Source organism: Clinocottus analis, unplaced genomic scaffold, assembly GCF_023055335.1.
Source record: "Clinocottus analis isolate CAN_PGR_092001 unplaced genomic scaffold, fCliAna1.0.p SCAF_25, whole genome shotgun sequence".
NCBI classification, from domain to species: domain Eukaryota; kingdom Metazoa; phylum Chordata; class Actinopteri; order Perciformes; family Cottidae; genus Clinocottus; species Clinocottus analis.
Genome location: NW_027175987.1, coordinates 5,610,729 through 5,635,083, shown reverse-complemented (window position 1 = coordinate 5,635,083; position 24,355 = coordinate 5,610,729). Strand labels below are relative to the sequence as shown.

Here is a 24,355-nt window from a genome sequence, read left to right as displayed (position 1 = left end):
GCCAATTTAATGACGCTAATTGCATTGTTTAAAACACACTGACACGGTAAACGAGAAGGAATGTGTTTCTTTACTTTTTGTATCATGACATTATTTTTTTTGATCTATTTTGATCTATTTATCATGCTATATTAAAAAACACCATCCAGTCACTTGACTTTGTAAGGTTCAAGACTTTAAAAATATGAAGTGCATTAATTCACATTAAGCGGTGGAGGTTAATTCGGTACACAATATGAACTAACAACATGTATTTAAAGTAACTTTAATACAATTTATATATCACTGAATTGAAGAACAATACATTTAAATAGCTCATTGCACGGCACAGTATAAGCAACACCTTACAAAAACTACTACTGACAGCTTCACATTCTTATTTTACAAAAGTAAAACGGTTGTTGTTTAGATAATTGTATCAAATCTAACCAGTAGCTTGAATGGAAGTGTTTGATTCCAAAGTACTGGTACACCCATTGTGGAGATAATTGACCTTTTCTCTCTACAGACATTTATATATTTCGTTGCGGAAAAAGCACATGTAAACGAATAACATTAGCAATGGCTCAGTATATTCATTTTGAAGTGAGTAAGTGCAATACTGGGCCCATAATTGTCAAAAACAAACAAAGAAATAGCCATGATCAGGTTGATTAATTACACCTGTGCTTTCCGTGGCCTGTTCAGATGTCAGATCTTAGTCAGAATGATTGAAATGTTAAATATAACTTTATCTTAGCTCTTTTTCTAAAAACAATTTTAATTATATACTGTAAAAAAAAGTTTATCTTCATTTTCAGGCAGTGAATATCTCCTTTTAAGTAATTAGAAGAAAGAAAAGTCCCTTTGATCGCAAAAATATAAATTAAGCTATATTTGAGAGAAAATGTGTAAGGATAGTGTGTGATAAAAAAAATAGCATTTTCCATAAGTTTGTCTGCATATTGTTTTGGATTTACAGTGCACTATGGTATTTCAATTCATGATAAACTATTTGTTCATCCAAAAATTGTATCTACACATTTAGCCAAAACATACTTCACTGGACACAATAAAATTGCACAACACAAAGCCTGACCAGTTTCCATACAGTGATTGTTACAGTTTAGGCTCTGAACTAGTCACTAACTGGCACTAGGACTCCTCTGGATTCAGAAGTTCTGAGCAGCGGGTCTGTGTTATCGTCTCTCTTTGCTTCAAGCCACCATGTTGTCATCGCCCCTTTTCCCTGTTTGGTCAAGAAAAATGAGAGAGTGAATGAGAAAGAGAAGAGATTCATATTTGTCAAAGCATGTGTCCCTTTGAATTGTTAAATAAAGCCATTAGTGTTTGATTGAGTTGGGTGAGGGAGGGTGGAGGAGAGGATGAGGGGTAGGGGTGGGGGTAGGGAGAGCAGCAGCTGAGGCCGTCTCTTAGCAAGACATCACAAGTGTCAGCCGCCTTCTCCTTTGGGACTGAGAAGCAAACCTCTCCCCCATAATAACACTGGCACCACCCAAAAGAGGTTTTCGGTTACAATGTAAATAAAAGCCAGTATAACTGAACTCAGCCAGTTTTCATTGAAAACAGAACAATAGCAGGCACACCTAGTTTCTTTTCACTTGGAGGTAACTTTCATTTAATCTTTGTAAATCTTAGCCTCAGAAATTCCTTGGTGTTTTCAAAGGTGGTGCACCATCTTGTATTGATTATGTTTCTCATTGCATCCATTAGGCTTTTTAAAAGAAACAGTTATCTCCGTGACAGCACAAAGAAGTTAGAATTAGCATTATACGCAGCAACACTTCTTAACCAAGTGAAGTTTAATTCGAGAGAATGTGGGTGTCCTGCTCTCATGAAGGCTAACATGTTCAGTCTCCATTGAAACCATTTTAGAAAGATTGATTCAACCTCATGGTCTTTTTGGATGCTGCTGTTTGCAGTGCCGACCCTGACTGATATAATCGGAGTGGACAAAATAATAGAAATACCTGACAGTATTAAAGGTTCAATGTCCTTCCTTCCTATTAAAAATAAAATCAATATAACTGCTACAGGAAGCTTAATATGCTATGTTAACGTGATATTGTGTTTGTCGCTGAAGCTTACATATTTTCTCAATATTATTCAACACAGGTCATGCATATGACACACAAACCCACACCTACACACACACACACACACTCAAACGCGCACACACACACACATATAATGTTACCTTCACATCAAGTGTTCCTCTGCACGTCAGAATGTAACCTTTTAGCATGTGAAGCAGGTCAGCTGTGGCACCACTCACCTGGATCTTCAGAGCTATGGACATAATTATTAAGAACTAGTTTAATTGTTTTCAACTTTACAAATCAATATAGTTTGTGTTACACATTGCGTTGTGCAGCCAATTTTAAACATTACAATTAAAACCCAATTGCAGCAGTTAGTATAAAACTAAACTATTAAAATGGATATGTGTCGGAAAGAGTTTTGTGAAATATGGGAGTTATGGTATTATAATTAGTGTCATCATAGTCATATGCATACACATTTAATACAATATAGTGGATGTACTTCATATGATATAGTGTGCATGTCATATGCCATACTCAAAATGTTTGACTACAAAGTGCTATGAGATCTGGAAGGCATGTCTATAATTATGTAAGACAAACTGCACAGGCATAATTTGCAAATGTTTCAGCACATATGACATGACAATGTTTTTCACTTGGTGACTTCACTGCATGGTTGCAAATTGTGAAAGGCAAAGAGCATACTTTGTGCACAAACCTTAACCATTAAGTTGGATTTTCCCCAAAGGCTCTTCAGGTAAGGTTTTAGCTTGCATTATAAAGTGAAGACTTTAGTTGTTTACTTCTGATCATACAGTCACTCAGTACTTTGCAATTAACCCACTAGTTTAATGCAGAGGATCACATTATCCAACCTGTGCTGGTGAGAGACAATCGTGTTTGGCACGATAGCACCAGACCAAAGGCCACCGGCCTGAACTGCTATTGCAGCAACACTGCAAACACATTCTTTAATCAATGTGGGACAATATTAGGAGAGCATGCAGAGGTCATGTAAAACATGAAATGAAATTAGTGAAATTAACATGATATTTATTTCTCTGAGAAAACCATTTTATTTCGAGACATGAATTGAATCAAAAGCAGTGTACCTATGCCATACCTTCACTTGTTGATTCCATGCGTGATGCTGTGTTGACAGTGTCCCCAAACAGGCAGTAGCGCGGCATTTTGGTGCCAACCACACCGGCCACAACAGGTCCTGGCAGAAAAAAAAACAGCAGTGACTGTAACTGCAACACTTTGAGTAAATAATATTGAATATATGACATTTCTGAAGCATGATAATGCATGTCAGATTATTTAAAGGGAGAATACCTTAAATCTTAGAGTTACTTTTAGTCACATATACGTCAATGTATAAGTATAAAACAGACAAATCAATAGTTGTAAAATAAACAACCTACAACATTAATGTTTACACTTTGAATGTGCAGTTGACTTAACCAGGAAAGATGGCAGCGGTAGGAGCATACAGAATATTTCAAACAGTATTACTGAAATATAACAATCCATGTGACCTTAAAACAGACCTCCATAGCAATTCATGACCCTCAATGATGCTTCAAGTCCTGTAAATCTGAAATCTTAACCTCTGGGAAAGGAAAAGCACAGATTGGATAAGCTGATGCTGGATACAGGTGAGATGTCCACAGTACCTGAGTGGATGCCAGCACGGATCTTCAGCTGTGTGTTGGGCTTATGAGGGATCTTGAAAGAGTGGCAGACACTGACCAGATCAAGAGCCATACTGGCTATCTCCCCGGCATGATTGATACCATTTTCTTGAGGGACCCCTGACACCACCATGTCTGAAAGATAAGCCAGTAATCCATGTCAAGAAACAACACAGGAAGAATGAAGATGATACATCAAGACACACATTCAGACACATAGAGCAAGTCCCAAATGTTAGATCAGTTGTTATTTTTTGCCTTTTAAATCATCAATTGTAATTGTTTGTCTGCCTTTCAACAAATGTTTGTCCTTATTTTTTTAGCTGAGATAATTTACAATATATGTGTATATATATAGTTCCTTATCAAAAACGATTAATCACTTTTTTGTTAGTAGTTCGAAATCTGTTTATTGTCTGTACTTACAAGCATCACCAATTGTTTCGACTTTGTAGACATCGTAATTGTCAATGATGTCATCAAAGGTGGTGTAGAGCTGGTTGAGGAAGTCCACCACCTGGTAGGGAGTGCTGGCACCGGACAGCTGAGTAAAGCCCACAATATCGCTGTCACAGAAAAGTAAGACAATGTTTGTTATGTTAAAAGAGTTAAGTTTTACATGTATATAACAAAACTGTAAGAGCCACAAGTGTGTTTTATATTAATTAAAATATCAGAAGTATTTAGAGTGTAGGATGTAGAATTATGCTCACTGCTGTGGAACTTTATTTTTGTATTTTATTTAAAGATGTTTATGTTAATGACAGACGCTCGCACCAGGTGTTTTTAAATGACGTCATAATGGCACCAAGGGAGGTGGAAAGAGCCGCATTAGGGTTGAGAGCAGACAGTTTTTTTTACCGTATGATCAATGAACCGTATATTGTTTTTGAACGTTTATTATTTTGTATATTTTGGTTAAGAAATAAAGGACAAGGAAACGGAATCGGACGGTCTGATTTACACGCGTGCGAGAAAACTCAGTGCCCGCTGCTCTTTAGCTGCGTTACGAAAAGTGCAGACGGAACGCCGCTACAAAAACAATTTGCATGCATATGACAATGTACATAACAATGTAGAATATATAATCAATCAAAATAGATCACTTTCAATGAAAGATGTTTAAGTAACACGCTAGATAATCTACAATTCAACAAACGTCTATGAACAAATATAAGAACTCAACACAAACCTGAAGTAGAGGGTGGCGTTGGCGAAGCTCTGAGCCGCTGTTGTTCGACCCTGACGAAGGTCATCAGCCACCGGTTTTGGTAACATACCTGCACAGGAACTTCCCCACTTTAAAAAATCTGCCATAATATAGTCTTTGGGACAACGGGTAGGAATGATGAAGGTTCTGCTTCTGCACCACTAGATGTCAGTGAGCACAAGGTTGACTGTGTCTGAATGATTAACTGAGATCAACTAAACAGGATCAACTTTGCCTTTCCATATCCTGCATTTCTACATGCATATGTTGAAGATACTGAATGTATATGTGCACATGTCCGTTAACTGTTTATCACCCTTTATATAATCTGATAATGTAGTCCTGCTTGTATATAGTCTAACCTTTGCAAAGTCACACAAATTAATTATTTAAAGCTACACTTGTTCAATAGTATGATTATTTTTGGGATCATTGGAGCCTTGCAAATCTTTCCAATCACTCCTGTTATCCTGACTTACTGTACAACAGCTGATCCGTCTTCTGTTTCTCTTGAAGAAGGTCTTGTGTTCTCTCAGCGACTATGGCCTCCAGATGTTTGCTGTAATTCTCCATCTGCAATAAAACAAACTCTATTTGTGTCTTAAATTCAAAAAAATCCAGATGGCACAAATGGCATTTACATGTTTTTCAATAACAGTTCTCTTTGAAGTCCTATTGTTAATCCAAATCATGTCACATTATATTTAGACCTTTACACGTTATTCCAATTTATTTTACCATATTTCAGTGGGTTATTACCAGCTTCATCATCATGTCAACAGGGCTGACTTTGTGTGGGTTCATTTTGTCCAGCATCTTCTTCACCTGCTCAAACGTGGGCCTCATTGTGGCATTATGACTCCAGCACTTCTTGATAAGCTGTTCAGGTGTTTAAGAGAAGAGAGCAACACCTCATTGTCCAATGTGTTTACAGTCATAGGCGTATAACATATAACGTCAATAAAACATTACTAAGTTGTTCTCCTTATTTGAGAGACAATTCAACAACAGTTACAATTCAAGCAATATCTGCACATGAGACAGACCTCACAGTAATCTGCTTGAATGGGACAGTCAGTATCTGCCTTCCCTGCTTTGACCTCAGGCAGAAGGGGGCGCCACATAATGTCCATCTTGACACCCTCAACCTGGTCCTGTTAGAGAAATCTGCTGGTTACAAAACTAAGATCAAAAGGAAGCTGAAGGTTGTATTCTACACAGAAAGCTGCCATGCTCACTGAAATGAGGTTGGTGCGAGTTGCAATCTCAACTAGGATCATGGAGTAGCTGAGGAGAGGAGGGAAAAATAGAAAAAAGGATATTAGGAATTTCTGTGTATTTTCCTGTGCTGGGATTCAACACTTTTCATGTATACAACATAATTCAATTCCCACATCTTTGATTAAACTGTAAATGCTCATTTTTTGATCGAAAATGAACTGCTATAGCTACAATGAACTGCATATACTGCGACACACAAACTCACCTGTAGACATCTGCTGCTGGCGTCATGTTGGAGCTGTTTCCCAGCAAGACTTCTGGTGCACAGTATATACGATTTACATCCCCACAATTGAAGCCATTACTGACGGTATCAAAGTCCTCCCTTCTGTAAGCTGTGAGCCCATAATCTGACCCCAAATACAGAAAAAATATAAAGTACAGTGAGGCAGAATATTGTTTTTCACTTTGCCTTGATAACAACATTGCTGCTGGTGTAGGAAGTGCTAAGTAGTGTAATGACAAAGAGATGTTTTGTTTCATAGAGTTATTTAAACTGTGTATGTTGAGAGACTTATCAAAGATGTGTGATTGCTGAAAAGAGGAATATAACAAAGACCAATATGTTTTGACGATGCAGACTGAAGTTGTGTTTTTTTTTTGTTACCTGAGATTTTGCACACCCAGCGGTCATCAATAACACAGTTTCTGGAGTGAAGTCTACCATGAAACATCTTGTGCTGGTGGAGGTATGACATCGCGCGAGTGATGTCAGTGGCAAAGGAAAGTCTGCATGGGGAAAGAAACAATAATAATGCTAACAATAATACATTTTATTTATATAGCGCTTTACAAAATACTCAAAGACACTTTACAATCAACGTAAAATCATCATAAAAGAGCTATACAATAAAAACATATAACGCACTTCACACAACAAAAGCATTTCTGAAAAAGTGGGTTTTGATTTGAGATTAAAGAAAGATCAGTGCAGTTACTGTGATTGCTGAACTGTGGTGAGAAATGTTAAGAATGTTAGGCTATTCTTGAATTAGTGTGAAAGAAGGATGTAGATAGTGGAGGTGGAATTATTTTTATTAGACTATAACTAATGATTATTTTTAGTATCTATTCATCTTTTAATTATTTGATTGATTAAATGACATTTTATCACAGCTATACTGTAAAATGGTAAACGTATACAAATGAAGCTGTGTGTGATATTTTCTCACCTGAAGCCCCAGTTGATAGGGATGTCCTCATTCAGCAGGACATCTGACAGGCTTCCTTTTGGGCAGTGCTCTGTGATGATGCAGATGTAGGGGATCTCGATGGAACCGCCAATGAACTTGCATAGATTGGGGTGATCCAGTTGCCTAGCCAATATGAACAATTACATAAAGATGAAGACGTTTGGGAGACAAGATTGCATTATGTCAGTGAAATGTGTTTTTCCCTCACCTTACTTCCTTCACCTCCTTCCTTATGGTTTTAGAGAGGGTGAAATGTTTATTCTGGATGTGCTTCACTGCCACCGTCCTCCCGTCGCTGCAACAAGACCATCAAGTCAACTAGAAGTTCTCAGCAACATAGAGCCTTATATATTTGAGATACATAAGATAAATGATCAAAGTAATCTAATGGACTTTAAAGGAAAATAATATAATATTGCATTTTTTTTAATGGAAGTGAACTGACAATCAATGTGTAATTAATGTGCCTTTATATATATATATATATATATATATATATATATATATATATATATATATTGTACATTGTACATTACTATGACCTAAACTAATAAACTTCTACTATATTGTCCAAAGATCATGGCCAAATTGCAATAAACTACGCTTTTTTAAACAAATATTTGCACAATTCACTTTATCTGTTTCACTGCCTATCAGACTGTCTCTGTGCTGTTGTAACATGAGAATGTCCCGTCTGGGATAAATACCAATGTATATTATTACACATTAGACACAGCTTCAAACTGTGCAGCGCCGATCCATATGGTATAGTCCGTATTTTATTGATCCGTACAGAAAAAAAGTATCAAAATGAGGCAATGTGCCTAAAAATGTCATCCTTCTGAACACTCAAACATTCAACTTCTTGTTAGTTGAATGTTTCTTATTAATGAGCATTAATATAAACTGTTTCTCACTAGATGCCTGGCTGGATGAAGGAAGTGTTGATTCTGGTGAACACGGTCATATCAGTTGTTTGACTGATGGTCGACATACTTTTGACGCGTTCCAGACTGATGGTGCTGCAGAGGCCCATGCAGCACACTTTACCTGCACACATTGGAAAGGTAAAGACTCAGGTTCAGTACAACTGTTTTTTTTGGGAAGGTAGAAATGGTTTATCGGAGGGCAAAATAACCTCCAGGCCTGAGCCATTCTTACTTACATTAACATTCATTTAAGAATGAAAATACCACAACAGACATGACGAATGTGTCATTATCCATTCTTGAAGCACATCTAAGTCTTGAATGAAAGTGAAAATCTAAAGCTTTCATGCAAGCAAGTTTCATGAATACGCAAACCGTATCTTTTCACAACTTCAGAGACTTTTTACCAAATATTATGCTCTTGTAGTTGATGATCCAGCTTTCATCCCAAAGCATCCTCTGCTTCTGGTACTGGAGCCACTGTAGGGAGGTAAATTAAGATAATAAACGCGCGTGTGTGTGTGTGTGTGTGTGTGTGTGTGTGTGTGTGTGTGTGCGTGTGCACGGACGGACCACTATGGTGAGGATGAAGCCGCTGCTGAAGAGAGCAACTGGAAGGCCAATGGCGACTTTGATGGTGATGGACATCGGGCAGATGCCGCAGTCTGCTGGACAGTTCAGGCAGTTCTCCTCCAACTCGCAGACGTCATCCCCGCACACTGAAACACAATCACACATTTCATATTTGAAGTATTAGCATCAACATGTGAAGTGCTCATAATGCAGAATGGTTCATTCAGAATAATGTATTTTATATTGTTACAGTGTAGTTATTGATTATAGTAATATTGTAATTCAGTAAATTAATGTGCACCACTTTAAAGCTGGTAAATTTTAACTGTATATACTGCTTGTGAATTTCCTTCTTGTATAAATGATGACGTATCTCATGTATCTTATCGTAACCTATACTAATATGTTATTATGTATTTGTTACAAGTTTAAGAAGCAAAAAATAGAAAGTACTTCAAAATGGTCCTTAAACAGTCACCTACTTAGGTAAATGTTACTTTCTACCACTGACTGAAGTAGAATATAATCCCGACAGAGAATCATGATGTTTTCAGGAAGAATACGGATCCATTGACAGATAATTTTTTGTGTATTAAGGTAACTCAGCGGATAGTGAAGCAGTTCTTTTGACATTATTCCTGTTCTTACTGCAACACCACACACAACCACAACCTTTTCCCTGATGTGTCTGTACAAGTTCAGGATGCAAACAAGGGTGTGCTCTTACTCCCTTTGACTTGTATTGCTCAACACCCTAAGAGATTGTCATTTTGCACAAATTTAGTTTTACTGGATCACGATTGAGCCATTGAGGCATTATTCAGCACATACGGTATGATTCACCTTATCAACAAATAGATACCAAGCAGACTGACCTTGAGCACTGACAACAAGCACTTTGGACTCCAGTGCTGCGTGCATTTGACCCATTTTGATATGAGCAATGACGGAGGTGACTCCTACATGGATCAGCACCACCTATGTGAGAAAACACCACCATAAAAATTGTATTGTGGAAGAGTTAGGTTGTTGATAGGTAGGTATAAAAATAAGTTTCAGTCCGCAATATCATTTAAATGTATGGTTTTATTAGGAAATTAAACAACACAGTGATGGTTGACCGTCCCTCACTAAATGAAATGAAATGCATGAAAAACAGTTCAGAAAATGTTTCAGAGCTTTGTTATTATAGTTGGAAACAATGTGCATAGAAAGCACTGCCACACTGAACTCCACTATACTGTGACGTAAAAGAAATATTCAACACAGCTAGAGCTGTTAATGGTTGTGTAAACAGTATAGAATTGTTTGAAAATAATATTCTGTCAGATTATACATGATTTAATTCTATACTTCTTTAATTTCCTGCTGACAAGTAATCACAACTTAATGCCATTTTATATACACACCAGACATCAGGCTTCACAAAGGATCTGTCACTTTGATCAAACCTTTGATCAATGAAGTGAATTGCAAAAAGGAAAGGATGCTTTCCTCCCTTGCGACTTTGTGTATTAAAACCAATATATATATATATATATATATATATATATATATAACATAAATATGTGCAGGTATTAACACGATAGGAGGCTCTAAGAAATACTTGAAATGTTCTCCAAACCTGAATGCTTGTTCAAAACATGCATTCAACTTTTTGTTTGTGTTGGTCACCTTTGAAGTCCAGTATTTCTGGGACATCATTCCTGCCTTGGAGACCGTGTGAGTCACAATTTTTCCATCATCAGGAATCCACGGGCCACAAATTCCCCCTTGTTTCTGTGAAGAGACGACACAACAGTTTGTCAAGGTTTTATTCAAAAACTCGTCCTATAGACAGTTCATTCATGTGTTAGTAAGGACTGATTTTTTAACTGTTATTTGGATTTAACCAGCTGTGGGCTCGGTAAAAGAGCTGGAGTGTCTCTGCAGCCCTGAGAACTTATAAACCATTCAATTACATGCATTTTCTTTTTTATAATTCTAGCTATAATTCTATGTCTTTTAGGGAAGTCTTTAAGGGAATGTTTGGGAATTCTTCAACATCTCGATTTATTCCACACAAAAGTTGCGGCTTTACCAAGATTTGGAAGTTAGGGGGCTGTGAAATAAAATCTAGAAGAAGCATCAAGACATGAAAATTACGTTTGTGATGGACTCAGAAAAAGAAGCCCTGCGGAGTCCTTTTACTGTGATGTCAGATTTTTTATTTAAACAGGATTTATGTCAGCTGCATGAACGTCTTCAAGAAATTATTAATTATTGGCAATAAGAAATATGGTGTCTTGTGTTTCTAATAATTTCACCAAACAATCATATACAAGGAGGAGCTGCAATGAGCAGATACAATGAGTATACAAGTTCAATTGTAATCAACTGGATTTTTTTTTAATGTCGCTTAAGGGAACATTTTGAGGAAATTCAGGGTACAATTAAGGGTTTGACAGAATGTGAAACGCTTGAATAAAAAGCACACAACATAATTAGATATCATGCCATAGAATTGAGACTTCTAAGAAATACAGGTCCATTTAATACTCAACATAAAATAACAGCTGTGGCATGATTAGGAACATGTTTGCTCTAGTTTGAAGAACCCACCATGAGGCCGAGAGGACACGAGTGGATGTTGGCGTGGTACACGCAGCAGTTCATTTCATTGGCGTTTTTCCAGTTTGTCGGACACTCGTGTTCATGACAGAACCTCTTTGCCTCTGACGCATTACTAAAAGGGAACATGGGATGGTAGACAAGAGAGATGAACGAACACAAATAGATAGTGCTGCAAGAAATACATTTGAAAAACTCAACAGCAATGTTTCTTTCCATAAATCATGATTCGGTTACTCAAGATAATTTAACTACTTTCTTTAAACCATAGTTGTTTCATGAAACTGCTCATAGCAAAGTGTGGATTATCTTGGTTAACAGGGTCATGATTTCTGTGAAAAGATATTGCTGTTGACTTTGAGCACCACAAGCCGAGTGTCATACAGTCCCATTATATTTAAGAGACTGCAGATATCTCTATGGCAAATATCTCCAAAACTAGGCAGCTAACAGCAAAACAATCTCACTACAGGTAAGAGGAAATATTTGTATTTTTGATTTTGGTGAACTTGTAAATGAATGTGAAAATGAAACTAGCCTTAATTAAGATAAAATACGTTGAATTACACAGATGCAGTCAGGAATAGGTGATACATTATCTGCATTGTCTAAACAACTGTCCTCATTTCATTTGGAATAAATATAGTAGTGTTGAGGTGGTGAATCAGTATGTGAACACTACTTTGTGTGTGTGTGTGTGTGTGTGTGTGTGTGTGTGTGTGTGTGTGTGTGTGTGTGTGTGTGTGTGTGTGTGTGTGTGTGTATTTAGGGCATGGCAGACATTAAGGATGCCAGGTGTTTATGTAAAACACTCACCTAAACTGGAAAATCTGGTTCTTGACTGCGTACTCGTAAAAGGAATCTGAGGCCGTCACCGTGTACGAGACATTGAACTCTTCCCCGTTGGTTACTTTCTCTGGAGGACGCTGCACCCAGGCCATTTCCAGACCTGTGCCAACACACATACATCTTCAACAAACACTGTCCATATGCATGCGGATACTGAAGGATATTGTGTGCTTTATTTGCACCTCATTCTTTTGAGCCCCACCTATCAAGTCACTGTAATTCATTCTAGATGAATGCAGGGAATGTTTTCTCTTTCCTTCTCAGCCACAAGAGGAAAAGCATCTGATTTTACAGTAAATATCATACGTAAACGACCCAAAGTAACTACGGATCAGCTGTTTCAACTGCAATGACCTACTTAAACAAACAGATATATATACATGCATAACAACTTACCACCACAGCTTATCATGTTAAAATCATTTGGATCGTTGCTCGGCCAACAGTCGTACTCAGTGTTGTCCAGATCATGCCAGCAATGTACTCCCTGTAGGCATAGACAGGACATTTTTTTTTAAATGTAGTGGCATGTTTTGGTGTGTGTAAACCAATTTCAAAAGCTTAATGTGTGTTAAGTGGTTTATCAGTGAATCGGGACTATTGAAGTGAGTATGTTAATTCATTAAATACACAACTCAGCTCTGCAAAGCTTTGTTGGTTTGGAGCCAAAATGATAAAGAGCGAAAATCAAACAGCAGCTGACATCAACATCACGAGCAAAAGCACTATGGAGAATAAATGTAAGAAAGAATAGTAGAAGAGAGTATTATCTTTCATCCATGACCGATTACAGAATGTTCTATAATCAAGGAAATCAGCCCTATAAAAAGCTGGCGAGTGACCCAGTAGCACACAGAAACACCACATGCCCACAGCAACAAGTGTTTCTGACATGACAACAAAAGCTAGCGGGGTACCCAAGTGGTAAAGGAAAATGTGAACACACACACTCAGTTCACACAGTATCCCTGCATCGTTTTTAAATAGTCAAAAGAAAAATGTATAACCCTGATTATTTCACATCATTGTGCAGTCCATCAACGGGTCAACTTTAACGACTGCAACTCTTTGTCCCCATTTACTCTCTAGAATTAAATCTTTTGCCGGGTTATAGTTCCTAAAACCTTGTGAGAACTTACCAGCAGGAAACACAGGTAAAGAGATGCCGCTGTTCGTAGATCCATGAGGATGTTTTCTGTTGTGGTTGGACCCACTCTGAACTGACTGAGAGAATGATCAAATCTGTGTGTGCGTGCATGCGTGTGTGTGTGTGTGTGTCTGTGTATGTGTGTGTGCATGGGTGCAGATACCACAACCGAATGAAGTACCCTTTTCGAAATGTTTTTTTTTTTTATTATTCCTAAGGCTTACCCTCTCCCTTGTCCCTAATTGCCCAATCAGCAGAAGAGGCTCTCCAATCACAGTTGATCATATAATCGTTCACAAGATGCTTCAGCTCACCTTCACTGTCCTACAGATCAGAATCCCCCAGAGGTTTCTGACGCACCTGAATTCACCACAAGGGGCATTTTTTCTACTTTTTAAGTCGTCTGCATGATCTGACGTCATTTATTAGTGTCTTAAATTAGTCGCATTTACTTTTTTTACATTTTACATTTTACTTGACATTTAATCTGAACATTTAACACTGGCCGACATGGTTATAGTTGCTTCAATGTTAAAACACTTTATATTTATATAATTACAATGCAGGAAGAGTTTGATTGTCTTCCTTGAGGTGGTGTTAACTAGGTAACATCATTATTAGGTAACATCATTCAGACCAGTGACCTTTTGGTTGGGTAACTTTTTCAATACTACCAAAATGTTTTAATACCCATACTAAAATTATGCTTACATCTTACGTTGAGGAATTGCATTCATGTTTTAATTCAAATAATATTTTATTAAAAAAATTAATTGACTTTTCTCAAATGTTCTCCTAGAGCTTGTAGCCACATTTTGACAGTCGTTCCTAAGATTTTTGTGAGCTGTTATCACACGATCTAAGTATGGAACTTTAGGTACAGGTTGTCATTTATGCGGTTTGTTAAGTAAGCTTAGGTCTCTAAAACTTTCTGAAAATTATCGTGACTTCAATATCATCCAAAACAACCGAAACCAATGTGTGTAAAATGTTGATATTTCTTATATGTTTTACACAGTGAAAAAAAGCAGTGAATAAAAGCCTGGGGTCAAATTGACCCCGAAGAACACCGATGCGTCCACGATGTGTTCAAGACATTGAAAACATAGCATCATGTTAATTGTATGTTTACCCAAAAGTCATGAAATGTGAAGCAAAAAAAAAAAAATGTTAACCATTTATTTAGAGACGTTAAACATTGAATGGGGTCAAATTGACCCCAAAGGCAATAGGCGGGTTCAGTATTGTCTCACAAGCAGCCACAACAAAACGTTTTAAAAAAATCATATTTATGATTTAAATTAGGAACTATCCGATCAAGTACTCAACGCATGCGTAATTTGGTAAGTGAGAGGCAAATTGTAAACACATTGGGTGACAGTGTTATGCCAATGCTTTACATTTAAAATGTAGATACAATACGATGATGCAGCACTTTCAATCAATATCTTCGATTGTCAGCATTGTCCTTTCTTTCTGAAGTGAAACTCCTTGCTGCCATTTATCAGGTAGAACAGTGTGTCATTGTGTTCAGCAGAAACTGAGCTGGGGAACACTGCAGGAGAAGTCAATTCTGTAAATTATACATAAATTAACTTCCAACCTGGCCTCTAAGAGTCTTCGCCTTTACGACACAAGGGATGTTTATTTAGCAGCATACCCTGAGAATGTTCCTTCTCTGCCTACATCTGTTTGCACTAAGATTAAGACCAAACCAAACAACAGAACGACAGCATTTCTGAACATCTGTGGAATTGAATTGGCTTTTCAAGAATACATAATTACAGCACAGCTGTAGGAAAAGGCCTGCCACACCACACAAGTTTACTGTTCATGTTTCTGGGCAGGCAGCAGTCACAACAGGTCTGCAGAGGGCTCGACTGAGAACATGCTGTACACGCTACAATACAACATGTTCTTAATGGGAGTGACAAGACTTTCATCAAGTTAAAGCTCCATCCAAAACAAAACAAAAATCTTTTATATCCTGATTAGTTTTCTGAGCTATGTGTACTGTGTGGAACCTGTTCCTCTGATGTCAAAAGTTGTGTTCAGGGAATTAAATTGTGAGTGGGACTTCATACCATAGAAGGAGTTAAATATGTGATAGAAATGGTGGGAAGGCAGCTTACATCGCAATACACATAATGTGCAGTTCATAACCTACAGAACATGACTTAATGTTTCAATGTTTTTAGTAGCTTGATTGATGCCTTCAACAATTAACAATTTTCCAGATGTTGACTTTTAGACATTTACACAAGCTGTACTAAATTCAAAATAAAAGTAGTTCTATGTGGTTATTTATTATTTATATAACTGTGGCAAAACACTTTGCAGTCTAATTCATATACTTTCTTCAATTTAAGTAAATTCTCTTCATCTCCGGCTTTTTCGTCAACAATGTTACTGACTTGATGGAAACTAAAGGTCACCCAGTAATTGGCCTAAATAGAGGAAAATCATTCTCAAGTACCAGCTCTTGAGCACCACAAATCTCAAGCAACGGTACTTCATCAATGATTGACTGCAGTATAAGTTATGCAATATGACCATCAGATAATCCTGTCAGTGTTTGTTTTGTTTTGTTAGTTCGCTAAAACATTCATGACTTGTGTCAAAGGTTTTTAGACTTCCAGGTTATTATAGTTTGTGACAGTTAGTCTGACTCGGTCAAACAGGATTTACAAGTAATCTTATGGTTTGGTTTAACCAACAAAGGTGCCAAGTGGATGGCGTTACGACTTTTGAACAGTATGCAACCGCTCTTGTGTGTTAATAAGCTTACAGTGTACATGGTTAGCGTGCCAATGTTAAGCGTTACCATGTTCACAATCTTGGCATGCTGACCTTTGCTAATTAACGCTAAACACAGCATTAAGTAAAGCTGAGGTTGACAAAATGTCAATAACCAAAGCATTGGACAAATTAAAGTATTGAGCTGATAACACATGCCAATCCACACGTTCCATGTTGGGATTTTATGCCAGATAAGTGAAATCTTATAACCCGGCAAAAGCTTGTTAGTTTTAAAAGTCATTTAAACAAGTTAGGATTAGGATGAGGGCCAAGAATGTCTGGACAGAAATTTATGGCAATCCATCCAGTAGTTGCCTAGACATATTGAGTCTGGACCTATGGGATGTACCAACAAACCAACCAACGACAGCTGTCTGCTAGCATGGCTTGGTGGGGTGACTGTGGCTCCGTGGTTAGCATGCCTGTCTTTCAATCAGGGATCAGTGTTTTGAGCCCCAGCTATGCTAATCCTTGTTGTGTCCTTGAGCAAGACACGTAACCCTGAATTGCTTCCCGTTGCTGTGTCTACTGTGTATAGAGATAAAATTATAGTCGCTTTGGGTAAAAAGCGTCAGCTAAATGTAATGTAATGGCTAAAAATGTAGTGAAAGCCAGAAAATGTATACAATTGGAAGAGTCACATTATATACTTATTTCAAAAGGTGTTGAAATACAAAATTAAGAGCCATTTAAAAATATCTAAATATGGAATGAAGCGCCATGGGTAAGCACTTAAGTGAAATCATCCTTGACTGTTTATATATCATGTTATTGCATTAAGAAAACAGACATGAGCATTATGTTTAAATAATAAAAACTCCAAAAAGTTACTTAAAATGAATGTATAATCAAAACAAATGTACAGTTTGAAAGTCTAACTCAACAGTAATGGCAGTGTATAATCTCAGTTTGATAAAACAAAATACACAAAATAGCTTTAATGATGTCAAGTCTTTTACAGCAAGAGTGGCATAAATACTGTACAGCAGGTTGAAGATGAGTCATTTGAACTGTGGTGAGGGGGGGGTTCGTGTGAGTTTCTGCTCAGTCATTCAGTCATATCCTCTTGATTCCTGCCAGTAGGCAGGCAATTGCTGAAACTCCAGCAGGAATCCAGTGTGTCGTAACATTTTACTACCCCAGCATTGTCAGGTGAGCAGCTGTTTCATCAGAGCAACAGCGGCCATTCAGGGAGTTGAAACGGATGTGTAAAACTGCTACAGGAAGAACAGGTTTACCGCCATGAAGTTCTGCAGGCTGTTCGTTAAGGTGACCTGATAAAAGATGACGATAGAACAAGAAAGGAGGAATTCTCTTATCTGTTCCCCAGGGCCCAACTGCTTTGCAAAAGAAATTAAAAGGGCAAATGATAGCCAAAACAATCTGGTCACGCTGAACACAATGGTTGTCATACAGTTGAAATTACCTCACCTTAACTTTTTACAGAATGTACAACAAGATACTGATTAACAGTTTACAGTATTTTTTACAGTATTAATGGCTGTCTTTAAACTAATCTTTAAAACTGTGCCCTGCTAATGCAAACCTACAGTTGTAGTGTACCTAACTACAAACAAGTCACAGGTCCCATCTACAGTAGATCATCCATTGCAGACTCTCTTCCTGAAAAGCTACACAAGGAAGTGAACTTAAAGACAATCAGATGTACACAAATGTATATAAAAAGGGAGAGAAAGTAGGCCACCTTCTGCATGATTCTGCCTTTTTTGGAAGTAAACGGGAAAATATATTGCTCTGCACTTCAAACTGGATTTTTGTCTTTTACAGAATTTTCCAAGTTTAAATAACCCACAGAGATGGAGAAAAAAAAAATAGGAAGACAAAAACAGGTTTAAACGGCAACAGAAATCGCACAATCCCTGACGAGGAGTGTTGTGTCCAAAAACTGTAAAATCCTGAATGAAACATCTTCAGATCCATCACGGCGCTTGGTAGTGCATAAAAGTCTCTTCTAATCTCCATCTCTCAAGCTCTACACTGGAGAGGCCGGCTTGCAGTGTCTTTTCAAGAATGTACTTTTAATCAGCGGATGCCGCCGCCGCCGCGAAACCAACTGGTGTGATTTCTCTTTTAAGTCAAAGCCAATCTGTATCTTCATCAGATACGTCTAGTCAGAGCTGGACACAAATTCTGGTAAAATTTTGAACAAGTTCCACTTTCAAGTTTTGATCAAGTCCTGATCGGCATGTTTCGTCTCCTCTGCGGGAGGCTGACTGTTGCCCGTGTCCTGCCCAGAGCTGAGGGGCCGCGCGTTGGCCTTCGTTGACCGCTGTCGTCGCGTCCCGTTACCGATGCAGCGCATGAGGTTCTTGAACGTTGTCCACATTTCCTCGTCCTTGTAGGAGTAGATGCAAGGGTTCATGACGGAGTTGAGTACAGCCAGGAGCAGTAGAAAGCGTTTTGATTTCTTGACGTTACAACTTGTGCAGTTGAGGCCGTCCAGGAGCAGAACCACCAGTCCAGGAGTCCAGCAGATCACAAAGGCCCCTTCAGGGAAAAAAAAACAACACAGAATATCCCACAGTTAGGCTTTTGGAACATGCATTTCTCACCTTTTTTTTTTAGCGCCAGTTTGTCAGGAGGGAAAAAAAAAAAAAAAAAAATCGAACGAATGTTTAAACACTTTCTTCCACGGTGCTGATAAGCAGATTTTTGGATCTTTAAAAATGAATGAATTGAGTGTTTTTCTTAATGATCTCTCAAAAAAATCTGTAATGAAACATTGCGTCATATAAATTCAGATTTTATCTTTTTTATTAACCATTAACAAGCCTGAAGATTTCAAAAAGTCTTGCACAACACACTCATGTTGGAGTGGAGGTCGAAACAGCGTTATCTAGTATGGCCAAGAGATTTCCAATTGTTCAGATGGGCATTAAAATACAAATCTATTCAATACTAAAGTGTATTTGATGGTGTCATGTACTTCTATTGATGAAGCTACAACACTAAAAAATTGCCACATTTTAGCAAAGTAATAGCAACCTAATACCATTACAACAAGCAGACAGGTTAGTAGTACAATGCCATTATTGTGTTCAATACTTAATGCTGTGTGTTCGGTCAATAATACACATGGTCACAGGGCTACTGGAGCAGCCTATTAGAACTCATTTCAAACATGTTTGGGCACAAAGCAGAGTGACTAAGAAATGTCTGGATCTGAAAAGGAAACCACATGCAGCAACTTGTTTGCACAACCTGCATCCCTACTGCCTCAATACAGCTGCAGAACAAAAACAAACACTGTTCTATACAGCTACGTCTCCCCAACACAATTGTGGATGTATGTGCACACTGATGGTTCTGGTGGTAGTGTTTTTCATTACTTATCTGCCTAAAAGTTTGCCCCTTTTTACAGTGAACTTCTATTTTTCCACTCATTCCTCTTCTTCTCCGTCTTTGATAGCCCACATGTTCAAAATTAAGTGAACTGAATCGGTAGTTTTTCATGTATTGAAGTTTAAAAGTGGACTTTCACTCCCTCTAATCTGCAAATGAAGTTTTAGGGACACACATTTCAAGCATGTTTTCTCTTTCTAAGTCGATGTTCATTTGATGATGGTTGTACTTAAAGAATGAAAAACAAATCTGAATGCTTCACGTAAACGGGTTCCAACGCAGACATACTGCAAATAAATGTCTGCAGGCTATTGAACTACAATAATTATATTTGACCGAACTAGTGACATGGGTGAAATGCAAATGTAAGCAAAGAGGCAGTTAGATTAAAAAGAAACTAAATAAGTGCAAATTTACACTTCTTAAGTGTCGGTGACAATGTCCAACACTTCCGACATTAAGTTTCTTATACTCAGCGGTCAACATCCTTAAGTCAGCAGTACTGTGAAATAAAGTTGCACTCATTCATTTTACTTTTGGTATGACAGAGCATGTGTGGGTTAAGCTTCTTTAAACTGGTTTGTCTTGTTACCAGTTCCACTGGAGTAGACTACTTTTTTTTCTTAAATAGAATATCACATGGACCTGACCACATACCTCAGAGGGCTTCAAAGTTTCTTTCTTTCTTTCTCAGATGTTGCGGGAGTGATATTTGCAGCGCCTTTCAAGAACACTTTTGTTTTACATTTCACTCCAAAGTCACAGCAATCTCAACAGGGAATGACACTTGTGTGCCAGCACTTCCACAAGCTCAAACAAACTCTGCAAAGCATCTCAAAGCAATTGACAAAGTCCCGCAAGTGCAAGTTCTTCTTCCTATTTTCTGGATGGGTGGGGGAGCAAGGGATGTTCACTGAAGGCCGATGTGGTGTGGCTGGTATGCCACACAGGCTCAGGAGCAGTGTCCTTGCAGGGAGCGATAATTACACAGCAGTCTGAAAGAAGTGTGTGCAAAGGCGGATAGTAGCTCCTACACTACAAACTGTATCAAACCGTTTGGCCAGGCAACAACTCGAGTGTCCAAAGAAACAAAGCACAAGGACAGACAATTATCCTGCAAGTTTCTATCTGGATGTCTGTGTGAAGAGTATGAAAACAAAACTTGAGAATTTGGAACTCACCTGACCCGCAGCGCTTTCCGAGAGTTGCGTTATACTCGCATGAGAAGATACATTTAACACCCTTTTTCTGGTGCTTTTGTTCCTTTCTTATAGGAAAGTGCTGGGAGGACAAGTATTTGAGTTCAGTCCCTCTATTGCAAGGTATCCTGTTGCAACACGTAAACAAAGAGCCAAACCAGGATATCTGACTGCCTCATCTGGGATGAAAATGCATAAGAGAAGGAAACATGAGCCTATTTGAGCTTTTCTTCCTCTGAGAAAAGAACAGAGTATGCTGCAACAATAAGTAAACTATTCATTTTGCCAATGAACAGAAAATGAATTCCCTACAACTTCATAATTAATTAATTAATTAATTAATTAATTAATTAATTAATTAATTGGTAAGGGAATCTTTGAGCAAACAAAAAAATGCTAAACATTCTTTGGTAACGGCTTCTTAAATATGAGGATTTGCACCAATAATTAGACGATAGAACAAAATTAAGCCACTGGGCAGAAAGATGTAACTTTAAAGCAAATAGTACAGAGTAATCAAAAACATTTCGCCAACTCCTTTTCTTTCATTAGACTCCCTCAAATCTCTGCAAGCACTCAAAACATTTACTGAAAGTGCAAGTGTTTGTGTTGTTATACTCAAGGTTTTCCTTCATATCCGAAAATAGATTACAGTGACTCAGTGAATTGCCTGGACTTTGTGACCCTGACGAAGGACACAGCTGCACACCAGACCTATTTACACCCGACTAATGCAGAAACACTTCTTACTCACTATATTAATGATGCTGCACAGACACAATTTCCCTGATTAGCACCTACCGAGCACAACCATGACCGTCTTGATGAGTTTGATGGGCGTTCTCTTGCGGTTAATGGAACCGCTGGTATGTGGCGAGAGCACCGCCGTCTTCTTCTTGACGTAGGTGTAGATCCTCGTGTAGATGACCACCATCACCAGGAACACCACCAGGTTAGACACGGACCAGAAGATCAGGTAGCTCCTGCTGAAGATAGGAGCCAGCTGAGAGCAGTCGCTCAGGTTGCAGATGCAGTTCCAGCCCAGACTCGGCACGGCGCCCATGAAGATGGAGATGGCCCACACCAGCACGATGAGTAGGGTCACCCTCCTCTTCGTCAGGTTGCTGTGGACTTTCCAGTTCATGACGGAGATGTAGCGCTCCAGAGCTATTACCAGCAGATTAGCCAGCGAGGCCGAAAGACTGATGTCCAGAAGACCTTGACGGATGAAGTATCCTTTGACTGTAAGTTTCCACGACTCCTCGCCCGTGTTGAACATCAGGTACACGTACGCTATGCCGGCCAGGAAGTCTGAGGCGGCGAGGTTGGAAAGGAGATAGTAGAAAGGGTAGTGAAACCTCTTATTGGTTATGACAGCAGCGATGACCATGGCATTGGAGACCAGGATGAAACAGCAGAAAAGAGAGCCCACCACCTGGACCAGGATGAGCTGGACTTTGTCCCATTTGTCTTCAGCGCGGCTGTTGTTGTAGAAGAAGCCCATGGACTCATTATAATGGCAGCTTTGGTTCTGGTGGTCCATTTTAGAGGCCAGTCTGTGGAGAGACAATGAATGAAAACAGTCATTCATCTGTTGAAGTACAGACAAAATGAATTGAGTAATAGTTATTTCAATAACTAAAGTCCAAAACGTTCCCATTTCCTGCTTCTCAAATGCGAGGCTACGCTCCTTTTATTTGTCTTATGTAATAATAAACTGAACATATTTGGGTTTGGGACTGTAGACAAAATAAGACATTGCCTTGGTTTTCTAGGAAATTACTGACATTTTGTCAACCAAACAATCAAATTAAAGTAGTAGTCTAAAGTAATTGGCAGTTTTTGTAATTAAAATAATGATTTGCCGACCTAAATTCAAGTCTGATCAAATATATCAATCAAATACCTTTTAGGCATTTTAAATCCAGTTTCCAATTGATTTAAATATATCACATTACAGTTAAAATAAAATGGGACGATACAAGAGATGAGACATCCAAACTGCAAAGCTTTATTTGGCACTTTAGTGCACGGGACCAATTTTCCCAAGGCCGAGCGGGATTTATTGTCTCCAGTCCAAAGGGAGAAGTACACAAAGCAAAACTCATTCACTTCCAATAAAACTCTTATCACAGAAAACTCCGTGGCTAAAGTTAAACAAGATGGTAACATTAAAAAGGGAGCCAAACCAATATGCGCCATATCGTGAGAAAACACGAGAAAGGTAGTCATTCAGAATGTTCTACCTTTTACAAACATTTATTTAGTTAAACACTTGACTCCAACGTAGGCCAATTCACGCTGAAGTAGTTCTACCCACGCGAAGACAAGGAGACGCATGCATTACCTGTGTTGGGAAAACAAACGCACGGGAAGATCATACATTCCCACAGAGGGACTGACAAAGAGAAGCGAGCAACTAAAACATTAGCCGACGAAACAAATGCTTTCGGCCGACAGACAAAGTTGTATCACATAAAACAAACAAAGAGCTATCTAAAAGAACAATCGGGACAGGTGAGCTTACCTGTGGCTAAAGCGCTGTCGGCGGTGAGTCAGTGAGCTCAGAGTTGCGAAATCTTCCGTGGCGAGTTAATGAACATGTCTCCGCTGCAGCAGTGCGCCTCCGCAGCTGAGGGAGGGAGGTGACGGCGGAGAGCTGTGGGAACAAGTGGAAGGAGAAAAGTTGAGCGTCTTCACTTCGACTCCTCAGCTTGGTGACGTATAGGGCGTGTGCCACTCAGTCTCTCCCTCTCTCTCTCTCTCTCTCTCTCTCTCGCATGCAAATTCCTCCGCTTGACCGCACGAGCTCACCGGCTGATCGAAACACTGATGAGGCGACATCGAGACGCACATGCTATGTCCTCTGCTTTCTGGAGACAGTGAAGGCCACACCGCACAATGTAGTTCACCTGGAGACGCGTGTGCATGCGTTAGCGCATTACTCCACCCCGGTGGTTAAATCTGGACTTTGTTGGGGTGTTTTCTTTGTCATGCTACCTCACATTGCACTTTTAATTCCACATTTAAGCAATACAATAAAGAATGATAAATACGCTCGTAAAATGTAGGACTGAAGTTAAAGATTAAACCTGTCACCCCCTTGTCATGTTTAAGATGTTGATGAGTTGCGTGTGAGCAGTTCAGAGATTTAACCTCTAAGCTTCTTGAGGCTAAAGTCAAATAAGGTCAAATTTTCCCGATAGTACATTTTTTTAAACACTTTGAGGAAAGTAGAAATGTGTTTCACAAGTTTGCCTTCTCTTTTCTTTAATCTTTGTGTTTGGTTTGAGATAGCACACCACATTGATATTTGTAGCTCATGTCTTGTTGAAAGCAACATTTGTTTATCTACATTAAACAGATCTGTTGAAAGGAAATCCTTCGTGTGACAATGCCACGCTTGTTTTTGACGGTTTGAAATGATAAAATATGACCACTATAATAGTAAGAGATATAT

General features: G+C 38.5%; 2 protein-coding genes across 2 annotated transcripts; both read right to left on the bottom strand.

The window, feature by feature from the left end:
- Positions 1 to 291: 291 nt before the first annotated feature.
- On the bottom strand, positions 292 to 13,596 carry LOC137794610 (atrial natriuretic peptide receptor 2-like). Its single transcript, XM_068591500.1, has 23 exons — positions 13,527 to 13,596; positions 12,784 to 12,874; positions 12,355 to 12,487; positions 11,530 to 11,653; positions 10,603 to 10,707; positions 9,804 to 9,906; positions 8,929 to 9,074; positions 8,763 to 8,835; positions 8,344 to 8,476; positions 7,635 to 7,721; positions 7,406 to 7,549; positions 6,841 to 6,962; positions 6,439 to 6,583; positions 6,191 to 6,239; positions 5,999 to 6,106; positions 5,712 to 5,831; positions 5,432 to 5,525; positions 4,935 to 5,022; positions 4,169 to 4,308; positions 3,725 to 3,877; positions 3,169 to 3,267; positions 2,198 to 2,289; positions 292 to 1,228 (listed from the first exon to the last, which is right to left on the bottom strand). The coding sequence occupies exons 1-23, from the start codon at positions 13,569 to 13,571 to the stop codon at positions 1,118 to 1,120; spliced, it is 2,505 nt and encodes an 834-aa protein (XP_068447601.1). The 5' UTR covers positions 13,572 to 13,596; the 3' UTR covers positions 292 to 1,117.
- A 3,690-nt stretch (positions 13,597 to 17,286) lies between these two features.
- Positions 17,287 to 23,571, bottom strand: lpar3 (lysophosphatidic acid receptor 3). Its single transcript, XM_068591527.1, has 3 exons — positions 23,423 to 23,571; positions 21,697 to 22,451; positions 17,287 to 18,841 (listed from the first exon to the last, which is right to left on the bottom strand). Exons 2-3 carry the CDS (start codon positions 22,436 to 22,438, stop codon positions 18,513 to 18,515), a joined length of 1,071 nt encoding a protein of 356 aa, XP_068447628.1. The 5' UTR covers positions 22,439 to 22,451; positions 23,423 to 23,571; the 3' UTR covers positions 17,287 to 18,512.
- Between the last annotated feature and the right edge of the window lie 784 nt (positions 23,572 to 24,355).